Here is a 14,427-nt window from a genome sequence, read left to right as displayed (position 1 = left end):
AATGAAAACCCAGATTGTTGGAGGAAATATACTGACTCTGTAAACTACTTAGAGAGGGCTGTAAAATATAGTGAAGTGGTATATAAGTCTAAGTGCTATTGCTATCTTGCAACTCCTTTCCTGCTATTCTCTTCTGAAGGTTGGCGGGCTCATTCAGAGTAGATGATAATGATGTGAGAGATTACAAAAATGATAGAAGAAGACTTACTTTGTGAGTAAAAATTATTCCTGGCCATCAAACCATACCACTGGATTCTGCCCCAAGGCTTTATCCGTTGTGTGACATCACTGTCATTGTTCTGTTTGTGGAATGTTGACATAGCTCAATAGAAGCTTCCATTCCATGGACTGGAACAATAAGCTCTGTTGCCTCTGTCTTATGTTTTCTGCCAACCCACTCTACTCAGACGGCAAACTTCTCTTTTACAAATTTAATTGTTGCATGGAAGGACATTTGTGCCCACAATAGTGAATATAAGCATTTGGATTAATGATTGATGCATTGATCATTTTTACCAGCAAAGGTAAATGCTATCGTTGTATTACATCAAACAATATTAATAAAATAAATCTTTTAAAAAAATAAATAATTGGAAACTGAAACCATCAGTCTCTTGATACCATACTTTTAAAAAAATAGTGATAAGGCACAATTGAGTAAATGGTATAAAGTACGATTGTCTTTGCTTGCTGCAATCAGTGTTTTTATTGTTTGTTAGACAGAGGTAAGAAATTGAACATCAAGAAAATTACTTAAGAATTGGCTACAGTGTCTAATGGAATCGTAAGTGGCTGAAGGATCAACCATTTGGGAGAAAAGTAAGTAGCATTTAAAATATAAAAAGGGTCAGGGTTTAAAAAGGAAGAAAAAAAAGTCTGCAACTAGGAATCTACTGTACCATATCAACAAATTGTCTGTAAGGCAAGGGATAAAAATGAAGGCTTAGAAGAAAAGCTTCAGAAAAAATAAAGTGTTGCATCCTGGCCTTCCATTTTGCCTGTGAGAAACAAAAATAATGTGAACAGAATTATGACTATATGAATAATAGAACACCAGAGGTTTAATTGAGTATAAATTCTGCCACAGTTAGATGAATTATATCAACAGGAAAATTAAATTCTAAATGCACTGAAATCTGGCATACGCAAAGATACACACAGAGGCATCTACTAAAGCGTATCACTTTTGAAGCCTCTGAAAGTCATTGTATTTCCCAAAAACATGCCTAAGATTTGGCTGCTGTCTTCCCAGTGTTTTTTACTGTTGTTTTTGGTTTCATTTTAGTAGTTTAATCATATGAAATATCCAATGTAAATGTATATGAGGCTTATGGGGGAAGAACAAAGATGCATTTGAACTTATAAGATTAGACTAGTACATTTGGACAAGTGGGATAAATAAAGAGTATTTCAGTTTGGTTTAGTCACTAGGAAAAGTTGTAACGTGGTTGGTGCAATTGGGAAATTTTGTCTTGGATCTGTTTTTGTTTAGTGCACTATGTTTTTTTAGGTAGGCACAGAAGGAAGACACAGCTGCACCATGAATTTAAATAGATTTCCCCCAGATTAGATTCCATAATAATGACATGCTACATCATGGTGCAAAGTATGCTTTGTGAATGATAGGGAAGAAACACATGTTGGAGAGATAATGGAAGTGCGTGCTTAGGCATCAGCTCCAAATTCAGCTCAGACATCACATCTTTTGTCCACGAACAAAATCTGTCCCGCCTTATCTCAAAACTACACAACACATGTGCCTTCTTGTTGTATTTTCAGGTAAAAAAAACCATTCTCACATCTGGCTGCCATTTCTCATCTTCCTTGCTAGCCCCTGTAGTGGATGGATGGACATCATGATGGATTATTATAAAGTTTTGGACATTTCCCAAAGTGCCTCCATGAGTGATATTAAACGAGCGTAAGATAAGTCCTTGAAATCCTCTCTTTCCTCATACAATCCCCGCTATCCAAACATGACATTTCTTGCTTCCTTGTGAATTTGGCTCACAGGACCAAATAACAGTAACTGGTTCCTTTTTGAAGTTTTGTTCTTGTTAGTTGTCATTTATGTCTATGGCAATGATGGAAAAAAGCACATTACTGTGATAGGCTTCCTCCATAGATAATTTAATCAGAAATTTGATCATAGTCTCATCCCTATTATTAGGAGTTACTCTCTCTCATGTGAATAATGAGAAGCTGTCTGGAATAATGATATTAAAAAAAAGATTATTTGCTTCCAATCAGAGATGGTATTCAGCAGGTTCTGACCAGTTCCGGAGAACCGGTAGTGGAAATTTTGAGTAGTTCGGAGAACCAGCAAATACCACCTCTGACTGGAGATTTTACAGTATTCTTCCCCTGCCATGCCCACCAAGCCACGCCCACCAAGCCACACCCACAGAACCGGTAGTAAAAAAAATTTGAATCCCATCACTGCTTCCAATATATGTGGATGTTTGCATATAGGGCTGAATCAGTAAAAACCTATGTATTGCATTGTTTGCCTTAGAAAGACAATATCCATTCTGGCAATTTTTGGCATGGATTTTTTTAAAAACAGGAGAAAAATCATTACTTAGATTTACTGTCATCTAGTATTCATAGCTATTGTATGCTTCATCTCCTGATTTATATAATTCTTAATGCAAATAGCTTGAATTTTTTTAATTAAAAAAATGCCATTTCCCCATTTCCCAAACTTTTATGTGTATATTTATTTGATTTTCAATGCAAATTTTCTCAATATGCATTCTTTTTCTATTCTTGCGCTACTTGTGCCATGACAAAATTAAGTGGAAATATTCAGATTTGCTCCCAACATAATTTATGGTGGAATTCTTGTATATCCTAGCTGGTTGATCGCAAACATTGTTGCAGCTCTATTATGCATTTATTTGTTTGGTAATTAACACTTGTTATACTGATGTGAAACTATGCAGGTACCGGAGTAAGGTGCTCAGATGGCATCCAGATAAGAATCCGGAGAACAGAAAAGAAGCCGAGCAGAAATTCAAGGAGATTGTTGAAGCTTACAAAGTCCTTTCAGATAGTAAGAACCCTTGTTTCTTTCTTGTGCCCTTCTCTTTTTGGGTCTTTGAAGAGATTCAATAGCTCACTCTCATTTATTTTTGATCAAGTCATCCAAATACAAAACATCCAGGGCAGTGGTGCGTTTCAAAATTTTTTACCACCAGTTCAGCGGGCAAGGCTTGGTCTGCATGCTTTGCGCGTACGCACACACTTTGCATGCGCGTGCCAAATGCACACTTTGTGCAGGCACAGAGACATTTTGACTCACTTCCTGCAATCCTGCACTCTCCCTGTCTCTTCAGCAGCTGCCACGCGGCAATCTCCTGTGCCACGCAAAGCAGCTGCGCTTCAAAAGCAGGACATAAAGATTAGCATGGGGGCCCGGGCAGAGGGTGGGCCCAACAGGAGAGTGTTGGAGAGAACCAGTTCGGCCTCCGCTGCTCATTGGCGCTACCGGCTCGGGAGAACCGGGCCGAACCGGTAGAATACCACCACTGATCCTAGGGCAGGGGTAGGGAAACTTGGCTCTTTTATCACTTATGAACTTCAACTCCTAGAATTCCTGAGTGAGCCATAAAAGGTGACCCATCCCTGGCCTACTGGTTTTTCAGTTGTGGGGGAAATCAATGTTTGATTTGAATGGGACTGTTTAATATACACATGTAGGATATATAAAGAATATATATAAATTGATTTCCCCCAGAACCGAAAAACCAGTAGGCCAGGGATGGGGAACCTTTTATGGCTCACTCAGGAATTCTGGGAGTTGAAGTCCATAAGTGACAAAAGAGCCAAGTTTCCCTACCCTGTCCTAGGGTATACTGTGTTTCTCAGAAAATAAGACTAGGCCTTATTATTATTTTTAGACCCCCCCCCCCAAAATGGCTAAGCAGTCTTTTTGAGGGGTGCCTTAATTCCCCCCCCCACATGCACCCTTGTCTCTCCACCAGGTTGCTTCTTTAGTGGCCATAAGGAGTACCCCAAGCGCACCCTTGCTTGCCTAAGTATAGCCTGCCGTTGTCCACTCTGAAAAGCCTGGCAAGCCTGGCCACCATGCTTCTTTTGAACCCTGCTTTCCCTGCCACAATTGTCGCTCATCCAAAGCCCCACCACCACCTCACCCCCTTTCTTCCTCATACTACAAGAAAAGCGAGCAAGAAAAAGATAGGGAGAATGGGGGAGGCACTTTCGAATGCATCCAGGACTTTTCACGTTGTCATGATCAGGCCCCTGCCACGAATGTGTGTGTGTGTGTGTGTGTGTGTGTGTGTGTGGAGGGGGGTGTTTCTGGCAGAGATTAGGGAAAAGAGGGGGTGGGTTGGAAGAGATTTTCCCCATGAGAATGGGGAATGCAATGCTTGTACGGTGTGATTTATCCAGGCTGCCCTCTCCTGTTATCTCTGTCCTTGGAGGAAAAATGGGGTGAGAAGAAATAGTAGCTTGTGCAACATACTGAAAAGCTAACTGATTTGGGTTTGCAAGGACCGGGTGATTCCAATGGATCCTCCCCCCCCAATCTCTTTCTCTAAAGAAAAGTGGCTCCCATGCTAAAAGCGAGGCAGAATGGTGACGATTAATAAGAGACACTGCATTGGATGGAAGCCCCCCGCCGCCGCCTCTGTCTGTGTGCATGTGTGTGTATTCGGAGATTGGGAAAACTCTGGAAGTTGTGAGCAGAGATAACAGGAGAGGGCAGCCTGGATAAATCACACCCTACAAGCATTGTGTTCCCCATTCTCATAGGGAAAATCTCTTCCGATCCACCCCCTCTTTTTTCTAATCTCTGCCAGAAACACCCCCCCCTACACAAACAAACAAACAAACAAACACACACACACACATCCATGGCAGGGGCTGATCATTACAACGTGAAAAGTCTTGGACGCGTTCAAAAGTGCCTCCCTCCCTTCTCCCTTTCTTTTTCTTGCTTGCTTTTCTTGTTTGTGAGAAAGAAAGCGGGGTGGGGGGTGGGATGGCAGGGGCCTTTTAATGAGAGGTGACCATGGCAGGGAAAGCAGGGATCAAAAGAAGTGGCATTACAGAGGCAAGGGAGTGCGATCTGATGGACAGGTGAGTTGCGTGGGATGAGTTGGGCAAGTTCCTCCCCCCCCTCCGCCCTTTCCCCCCCATGCCTCCTCACCTCATGTTGTAAACGGCCGTGCATGCACTTAAATAGGCCCAAATTTTGGAGGCAGGCCTTAATTTAACTGCATGCAGACAAAACAGTGCTGGGCCTTCATTTTGGGGTGGGCCCGTATTGTTGGAGAAACATGGTAGATGATGACTGACACTGGAATGAATTTAAATGAAAAGCAGAAATAAAAATAAAAATATATAACAACCTCCCCCAACATTACATTCATTACACCAATGAAGACTCAATGATCCAGACCAAAGGTGTCTAAATCATGACAACTGGACCACGATTGCAACCCACTTGGGGGAGAAACCCCTGAAATTGGTATGGCAAGAGTTGGTACAAGTCTGTAGAGATTCTCAGTCATCCAGGTCACGGTTGTCCCAAAGATGCTTTTTCAAGAGGCAAGTGGACTTTTTTGTTTTTCCTCTCTTGTTTAGCTTCTCATCCAAGAAGCTTCTTCAGCTCTGACTGGATCCTTCCATTCCCCATCATCCAGTCAGAGCTGAAGAAATTCTGAGAAGCAAAACATCTTCAAAGAAAAAACAAGAAAGTCTAGTTGTCTCCCTAAAAAAGCACCTTTAGGACAAGAGTTGGTACATTCCAACGACACTCTGACTCTCTGCCTAATTAATTTTGCTCTGACTGATGAAGTTGCAATGAAATGTCTCGAAATTAACAAAGTTTGCTCCCGTTGCCATGATTCAACCTTTAGACATTCCATACGTTAGTTCTCCTCCCAATTACATATAGTAAAATGATGCAACTTTGAATTTCTCCAAATGCATATGAATACCTGACTTTCTGTTCATGTAATCAAGATGCTGCGAATACAAAAGATCCGTTTCTTCTGTTTATATTCTGCACATATTGTAGGCTTGTTGACCCATTTGATCTCTCTTGGTTTTTCCTTTAACAGATTAAATAAGTGAGCTTCCATCAGTGGAATATAATTCTCTTCTTTCTTTCCTTCCCTTTGTAACTCTTTCTGTGACTTCCAAATTAGCTGTGGAGGCTTGGTTGGAGGTGGAATGAGGTGGGCAGTTCCCTCAGAACAATATTAAGTGCAGGCTGCACAGGGAAGATAAAATTATGCTACTCCATTCTGCCAATATTATACATATGTAATTGAATTGTACTCTTACGTGGTCTCTCTTTGTGTAGCTGTCTATCTAAAAACATGTATCTGCTATCACTGGTTTTATAAGCCCTCTTATATTATTTCTTTATAGTATCTCATTGTACAGTATACAATGAGCTGCTATTTAGTGGTGGAAATCAGAAGCAATAATCTTGGAATTATTCCAAACTGGTGATATGGATTCAGCATTAAATTCCCATAGGATGATGTCTCTTTTATTCCAGAAAATACTCGTAACCACCATGATGGAAGTAGCAAAGATACTTCCAAAGGAACAAGTGAGTAAACTAGAAGAGACATAAGGATTTTTAAAAATGAAATCAATTATTTCATCAAGGGCTTGATATCTTTAATAATAATGAATATACACCTTTGGTCTTCTTATACTCTATGAACTTTAATAAAGAAAATAGAGATTGGATGATTTAAAAGACTTTTGGAGGGAACCAAAACCTGTTTTTTCCTCCATTTAAATGTGAACTACTATGACATATGAAACAGCAATAAGAAAAAAAAAGTGTACTGTAGCTAGGAATTTTGGAGGCTACCATCTGATAGATATCATCTTAGAGGAAGGCCTGTTTTAGAGGTAGGGTTATCCAAATTATGGCTTAATATTTGAAATTGACAGATAAATTGACACTTTTCATTCAAAGCAGTAAAACAAATAGTTAATGTAATCCCAATTGTTGGTTTCCTCGATATTTGAGCTCAATAGTTTGTTTCCTCAATATTTGGACTCAAAGGTTACCAAAATCTAATAGAGAATGGTATAACTGAGTTTTGCTTAGTTTATTTTTTAATCCAGGCAAGAATAGGCTGGAAGGTCCCCCCCCCACTGCTTTGCAAACATGATTATCCGAGAGGAGCTATTCTGCACGAATGGGAAGAATCAATCTCTGAGCAAAGATCTCTACTGATTGCTTTTCTTAATATCCCCATAGATCATCCAACAGTTTGGATGATATTATTTCTCATTAAAGTCATTTTCTTTACCCAGCACTCACTGCATCCATACGTAATGGTCTCATTTTGTCTTATTTTCTCTTCTTAGAAAAAGCTGAGGATGAGAAACACTTATCAGTATTCGATCAGGATGGCATCAAAATATTCTTCACAAGACAGCGTTCCTCTTCCGGTAATATTATATGTAAACCCAATCTAGCCCCCCTTCCCCAATTCACAATTAATTTGGAATAATCATCGTTATACTTCTTTCTGCAGTAAATTAGCCAGACCTTCTTTTTAATAGCCAAATTTGAAGGCTTTTGACTGAAGTGGAAAATTTAGTTTAACAGAAAACAAAGCAGAAGTAAATGATGAAGACTGCATTTATCCAAAAAGAAAAATAAAATATTTCCCATCATGTGTGCACATTTCATTGTTGGCTCACTGGTTTGATGAATTTGGCCTTTGGTATTTAATTCTTTGTTAGCAAATTTATATCATCATACCATCTTAACTAAATAACACTGGATGGCTTATAAAACACTTAAATAAAAACGCTGTGTCAAAGCTGTAAGGGAACATCAGATTAAAATAACTGAGGCTCTTCCTATAACTGTCTAATTACACAACAATAAAACACATATATGGACGCCACTAATCTCCTGTCCCCAGGAGGTCTTCAAGGCTTGTATGATGAGACACCATGGCAACAAAAATAAAAATGGAGGGAATTAGATTATTTTACTGGGCCACCAGAAGGAAAATAATTCTAGTCTTCATTTATTTAACAAAGGGAGAAAATAGACAAAACTAATGGAGAAATCTGCAGGACAGAGAATTTGTAAAGAAGTTTGGACCTTCTTTACTGTTTGTAAACATTTACGTTTCTAATGCATTTAAAAATGATTCATCATACATATATGCCCCCTGTGTTTCAGATTTTTCTGTATCATTCTTCAGTGCTCCTAAAAGATTCCACCACTTTTCTATCATGACCGCCATCATCAATGGCAAAAAGATCACAACCAAAAGGTGAGATGCAAAGTTTATGCCTTTCTATGACTCCTTCACTTGATACTTAGATCTCTGTACAGAAATGTTAATGTCTTATTTGTGTCTGAAAAACTTTGCACACCAATAGTCTAATACAAAAATTAGGACTGGTGGAGAATAGCAATAGCATTTAGACTTATATACTGCTTCACAGTGCTTTTAAAGCCATCTCTAAGCAGTTTATAGACTCAGCATATTGCCCCCAACAACCTGGATCCTCATTTTACCAACCTTGGAAGGATGGAAGGCTGAGTCAACTTTGAGCCTGGTGAGAGTTGAACTGCCAAATTGCAGTCAGCTGGCAGTCAGCAGAAGTAGCCTGCAGTACTGTACTCTAACCACTGCTCCACTGTGGTTCATATAGAAGATCTGCATTTCTTTCTACTAGTTATCATTCACTTTGATAAAAGGAAAATTTAAAAAAACCTTTCAAAGGAGAACAAAATTTTGGATAAATTTTTCTCCTTAGATATCAATGGTTTTAACTAACAACCTTGCCAAGAGAAGAATATGTGGGTGAAAGTATTGCCTTTTATTGTACAGTTACCTTTTCAGTTATTGATAACTCCATTGGTTTCCCATGCTTCAAAGAAAGCTTCAAGGGAGGACTTCATGGAGGCTCCCAAACTGGGCATTTTTCAGTTCCGATGCCACTGCTTCTCTTAGATAAATATGTAGAAATGTCAGCCCCATTTTTCTACTTGAAAGCTGGTTAAGAATTTGTGTCCAAAACTATTTTTTCCCTGATATACGATAGTAGTCAAATAACAGATTTTGTCTTTTACACATTGCAAAATGTGAAAGGTGGTGCTATATCGATAAGCACTTTTATTTTCTTTTGTCATTTTAATAGTTATATTAATTCACTGTATATCTAGTTTTCTCTCTGTTCCTTGTAGAACGGTGGCAAAAAAGAAATTTTTGAAGTGTGGATTTTCAAATCTTTCCTGAAGAGAATTCTTGTCTATAGTTAAATTTTATGAAAAATGAGAGGTAGCAATATCTCTATGTTGCTACAAAGATATATCAAGAGCTCACATTCTGAAGGATAAATTGATTCTTAAGTAAAGTCTTCTTTGAATTGAATTCAATCTTTTGGATTGAATTGACATTTTGGATGCATCTTTTATAACCCTTATATTCTCTGCTGGCTTCCCATCAAAGTATACTAACCAGGTCTGACCCTGGCTGTCTTCTCAAAATCAGCCAAGATCTGTTAGATCAGTGGTTCTTAGTAAACAGTAAATAACTCAGGCTGTCAAACTGCATAACAAACAAGACCTGTTAAGTTGCTTTGAAATCTAAACAAGAAATTACAAGTGCCTTTCCTAGAACCATTATATAAATAATGAAGGAATTGACCAATACCTCTCCTTTCAGGCATCTTGAGAATGAAAGCAAGTACTTGGAAGTTGAAGAAAATGGGAAGACGGTATCTATCCATGTTAATGGTAAATTTGAATGGGTCAAATGGCACTTTCTTTTTTCCAGTGTGAAATATTGATTTTAATGTTCATGAGACTTCTTGAAGGCACCTGATTTTTCAAGAAAATACTTTGTGTGTCTTGATAAAAATTGTGACCCCCAAGAGATTTCTTTTCAAGGAGGGCAGAGAGGTAGGCAGGCAGGCAGGCAGATCACATACAAATGTCAGCAATCTCTTCCTACAGAATTCAAGATGAATTGGAGGGATTTAGCTTTCTTTTTTCTGAATTGTAGGTCTCAAGGGATCCAAACAGCCAATAACTAAAACAGGTGAACAGAATTCTTCTCAAAGAGAGTCAAATCCAAAGATAAAAAAGAACTAATTTGCACTGGGTTTTATAATCTGAATGTGTTCTGTTGCAACATTATGCTGTATTTCCAATTTGTCTGCAACAACAGAAATCAAGAAAGAAGATTAATCAAAGGCACTGTTTATAATAAAATAAACTGCTTTCTGCAATACAAGCAAAAGTAATTGGTTAAATATTACTATACTACTTTCAATTAGAGGCATTAATTTTTTGTTATCTGTCCTACGCTCTTTTAATGGTCTGTCTGTTAGGTTTTGGTTTGGAGCATTGTACAAATGCAGTTACTGTGGCTTGTATACCATAAATTATAGCTTAGTAAATTGTGGAAATCTAGCAAATTGTGATTTATGAAATAAACTATGGTTAAATATAGTATACCCTGTAATATTGCCAAACTAACCATTAAGATATTTCTTTTTCTTTTACTGAATTTTAGCTATATACACCCTTATTTCATCTATACGGAATAGATTCTAGAAGTTATAAAATGATTCAACATTGCTTTTGGGGGAAATTCTTTTCATGTGAATAGCATTACTTCTACTCTTGTATGTGTAGTTTGATTCAGCAACAGATATTAGTAGTTTACTGGGTATTTTGACAACCATTGATCAACCATTGGTTGAACAGCTGCTAGTTGTTTATGTTCTTATAAATTTTGCTAAATTTTGATGATAGTATACTGGGGTTTTTGCTGCGTATGATTTATGCCAACTGTTAAAAATACAGGCTGTTATGTCTACATAGAAATAAGTTACGCTGATGGACAGTAAATTCTATTAAGTAGAAATTACTCTTTTAAGATATATAATTGTTACCTAAAGGATCCTGATTAGGAATATACATACTTGCTCCAGAGTCATGTGTGAAAGAAAAAAGAACACAATAGAACCAGATCAAGATATTTGGCTTGGCTGTCCAAAATACAAGACAATGATTCATTTGCTTACCACCTACAGGTGCTAATTTGATTCCCCAGGAGAATAACTTCTCAACACTGAAGTTTGATAGCATCTTCCACAGCATCTGATCATTCCCTCCTTCTGGGAAAAAAAGAGACAATCATGTTGCACATACTGTTAGTTCTTTGAATGCTAATATGTTCTGCAAGTAGTTTCCTGAGTGATCTTGGCTTGTCACTAACTGTTAGTCAAGGCTACCTTTCAAGTCTGTAGGGAGGATAAAAGTCCAGGCATGTCACTTAGAGCTCCTCAAAGCAGGAAGAACAAATTATGAAACAAAATACAATCACAGTGGATTATTTTATGATTTTCAAATAACTTTTGCCTGATGTCTCCAACAGAAAGCCTAGATCAAGTAAGCTAGACATTATTTTTTTCTCTCAATCAGTGACTAGAAAGTTTAAAAATTCTATGCACAAATGCTGAGCCATGATGTAAGGATGAGTCTTAATCATATACCTATTTCTATGGTTGAGTAATGAATTCTGCTTCTTGCAGGGATTCCAGTTTATGACAGAGAATTTAATGGATCAGTAGGAAGTTTGGCTTCAGATTGCAGGTTGGACAAGGGACGCTATCGTCCAAACAGGCGGCGTTTCTGGACTTATGAAAGGCGGCAGTGGGCCGATGAATGGCGGCAGTGGGCAAGTAAATGGCGGGACTGGGCCGAAGAGTGCCGTGATTGGGCTGAAAGAAATAACAAGACAAAAAATCAGGATAATGCTGGGCATCACCAGGCAAATGCATCAGAACATCCAAAGGCTAGTCAACAGCATCTCAAGTCAGACAAGAATTGTCCTAGGCCGGGAGGAAACCTTCATGGATTTCCCATGCCAGGGGAAGGAAAATGTGATTCAAAAGAAGGCCATAGCAAAACAAATAAAGGATCACCTCAGTCAGAAGAGGAGCACTTCAAGCCAGACACAGGATACTTTGTTTTTCCAAAACCAGGTGAGAAAAATCCTCAGGTGGATGAAGGGCGTCCTAAGTCAAGCAAGAGGCAACCCAAAACAGAGGAAGGGAACATTTTGAGAAATGTTGGTATTGTTAAGTCAGGGGATGGGCCTGCAAATCAGGATGAGGGACTTCATAGAACAAAATATGGAAAGCCAAGGTCAGAAGATGGTCAGGCCAGGCCGGGGAAAATGCATCTTGGATTACAGAAATCAGAGCAGGAATTTCCTAGTCCTAAAAATTCAGATCCCAGGGGCAATGTCACTCCTAGGAAACACATTTCTGAATGCAACTCTCAGGCTGAGACAGGTGAACCCCACACTGAGAAACAGGAGCCACAATCGGAAGGAAACAAGAGCCATGCTGTGAACCTTGAAAAGAAAGATCTAAAGGATGAAAAATTGGAAGTGGAAGTCCAGAAAGATGGGATTCCATTAGAGTCTGAATCAGAGAAGAGAATCAAACTAAATGTTCAAGAGATAAAGTATTCTCTTGATCCCAAACAGGCTCGTGAAGGACAAGGGTCTGGCTCTAGTGCCACAAGGTTGTACCTGAAAAGGAAAGAGCTCCAAATCCAGACAAGAAAACTGTATGCCAAAAGAAACAAGTCTCAAGTTAGGACCAAAATATCCTACAGCTTTAGGAGGAACAAAACTCAGGCAGGAAAACACAGGATCCCTGATGGGCATAATAGAAGAGAGTTGGAAGGGAGATTCTACTTTAATGAATGCATAGAGATGATTCCGGTTGGAAAGATGTCACCTGCAGGTAATAAGTATCTTCTCACAAGTAGAAAGAAAGGCCCTCTACCACCCCTCCAAAAAGGTGAAACTCCTTCCCAGGCAAAAAAGAGGCTGCCCAAAAGAAGGGCATATCCCTCATTTGAAATTCAGAGGGGAAAGGTTCATTCTTCCTCTGAAGCCAAACCGCCTTTGAACACACAGGACCAACAGCAAAGGAAGATGACAAAAGTGCCTTGGGTCAGTGGACACCTTCCAAGTATTCAGGGTCGGAAGTTTGGAACAAACCAGTTCCCAATTATGAATCGTTGACCATTTGATGGATGCAACCAAGCTAGCATTGAGCAAGGTTGATTTCTGTGGTTCATAAGCTGTGAACATCCAGATTTCTGCATTCCAACCAGGTGATGCAGAATACTACATTGTTGGGCTTCAACAGAAAGGAAAGTTCTAAGAGTTCATGGTCAAGTGAAGAAGGTATTTTTTCCCCAATAAAGGAAATTTAATGTAATTCTTATTGTTGTCTAACTGTTCTTTTTTTTTTTTATTGCCTTGAGGATGCCTTGTCAAATCATATCTTGACTAAAATTTAGCAGTGCTTCATAGGACAATGTTTTTCAGGCTGAATTTAGTTCCTAAGCTGTCAATTGCAATGTCCAGAATTACCAATACAATAAGATCAATGGAAGATCTCATTTCAAATGAGTTTGACGCATTGGACATATCATTGAGTTTTCTTGGCAATAACATGGAAGGTTCTTTTCTCCTTTCATCTTTCAAAAACCTGCTATTTCCTGATTATTTTCTACTCAAATACAAATAAGGTCAAACCTTGCAATAAAAATAATAATGATCAGATAAGTTGATGCTGGTATTTGGCCAAACTGTCATTATCAGTAGTAAGATAAATGTGTTTGTAGTATATAAGAACAACAGTCTTTTCAATGATGATGCACAAAAGGCTTTTTGAGATGTCAGACAGTTAAATTTAATAGCTTTATTTGCCAAGTAATTCTCTGCTATGCAAATATCTCATGAATTTGTAGTAGCGTCTCTTATTTCTGCTTTTGTACTCTATACCCCCATCACATGATTAAATAAAACATTATAAATGAGATGCTGCAATCCAGTTTAAAAAAGCAGTGCTTGTCAGCAATTTTGCTTGCTATATATTATGCCTTGAACTTTTATGTGAAATTCACTGTTTCCTTTGGGGTTAGCAATATTATGCAAAATGCTAAAACAACAACAACAAGGAAGAAGGAGCAAAAGAAAAAAAGCTATAAGACAAGAGAAAAGGAAATATACATAAATCTGGTTTACACAAACACAATTTCTCTATACTTCTCCATATCTAACTATACTTTATCCATATTTCTGTTCATATTTCATATTACTGTTTCATACATTTTTATTCTTAAACTTCTCACTTCTTTATTTTTAAGGATTTCATTGAGTCCATCGAACTGTGACTTTCTTAGTCCTCCCCTTTTTCTCAGCCCATTTACTTTCATTTTATATATTTGTTCTGTAATTTGATTCTCCTACTTTTTCTCTAAATGCCAAAAACTCTTCAAGATTTGTTCAATCCCAATTCAATGAGCACCCATTCATTCTTGGTTCTGTTTCTTCTAGTTTTAACACTTACTGCATTCAGCTT

The 14,427-nt window shown here is 38.2% G+C and overlaps 1 protein-coding gene across 1 annotated transcript; it reads left to right on the top strand.

Annotated features, from left to right (window-relative positions):
• Positions 1-329: 329 nt before the first annotated feature.
• LOC113441074 (uncharacterized) lies at positions 330-13,278 on the top strand. Its single transcript, XM_026707873.2, has 9 exons — positions 330-524; positions 720-819; positions 1,780-1,921; positions 2,946-3,055; positions 6,539-6,592; positions 7,369-7,452; positions 8,201-8,294; positions 9,696-9,766; positions 11,572-13,278. Exons 3-9 carry the CDS (start codon positions 1,848-1,850, stop codon positions 13,077-13,079), a joined length of 1,995 nt encoding a protein of 664 aa, XP_026563658.1. The 5' UTR covers positions 330-524; positions 720-819; positions 1,780-1,847; the 3' UTR covers positions 13,080-13,278.
• Positions 13,279-14,427: the final 1,149 nt, after the last annotated feature.

Source organism: Pseudonaja textilis, chromosome 1, assembly GCF_049901715.1.
Source record: "Pseudonaja textilis isolate UNSWEBS1 chromosome 1, rPseTex1.2, whole genome shotgun sequence".
NCBI lineage: Eukaryota > Metazoa > Chordata > Lepidosauria > Squamata > Elapidae > Pseudonaja > Pseudonaja textilis.
The sequence above is the reverse complement of the archived record's forward strand: the minus strand, read 5'-3'. Positions and strand labels throughout refer to the sequence as shown.

Coding starts and splice junctions, on each gene's coding strand:
- LOC113441074 (XM_026707873.2), top strand. CDS start 1,848: ATGGACATCATGATGGATTATTATAAAGTTTTGGACATTTCCCAAAGT. Junction 7,453..8,200: donor AAGACAGCGTTCCTCTTCCG/GTAATATTATAT, acceptor CCTGTGTTTCAG/ATTTTTCTGTATCATTCTTC. Junction 8,295..9,695: donor AAAAAGATCACAACCAAAAG/GTGAGATGCAAA, acceptor CTCTCCTTTCAG/GCATCTTGAGAATGAAAGCA.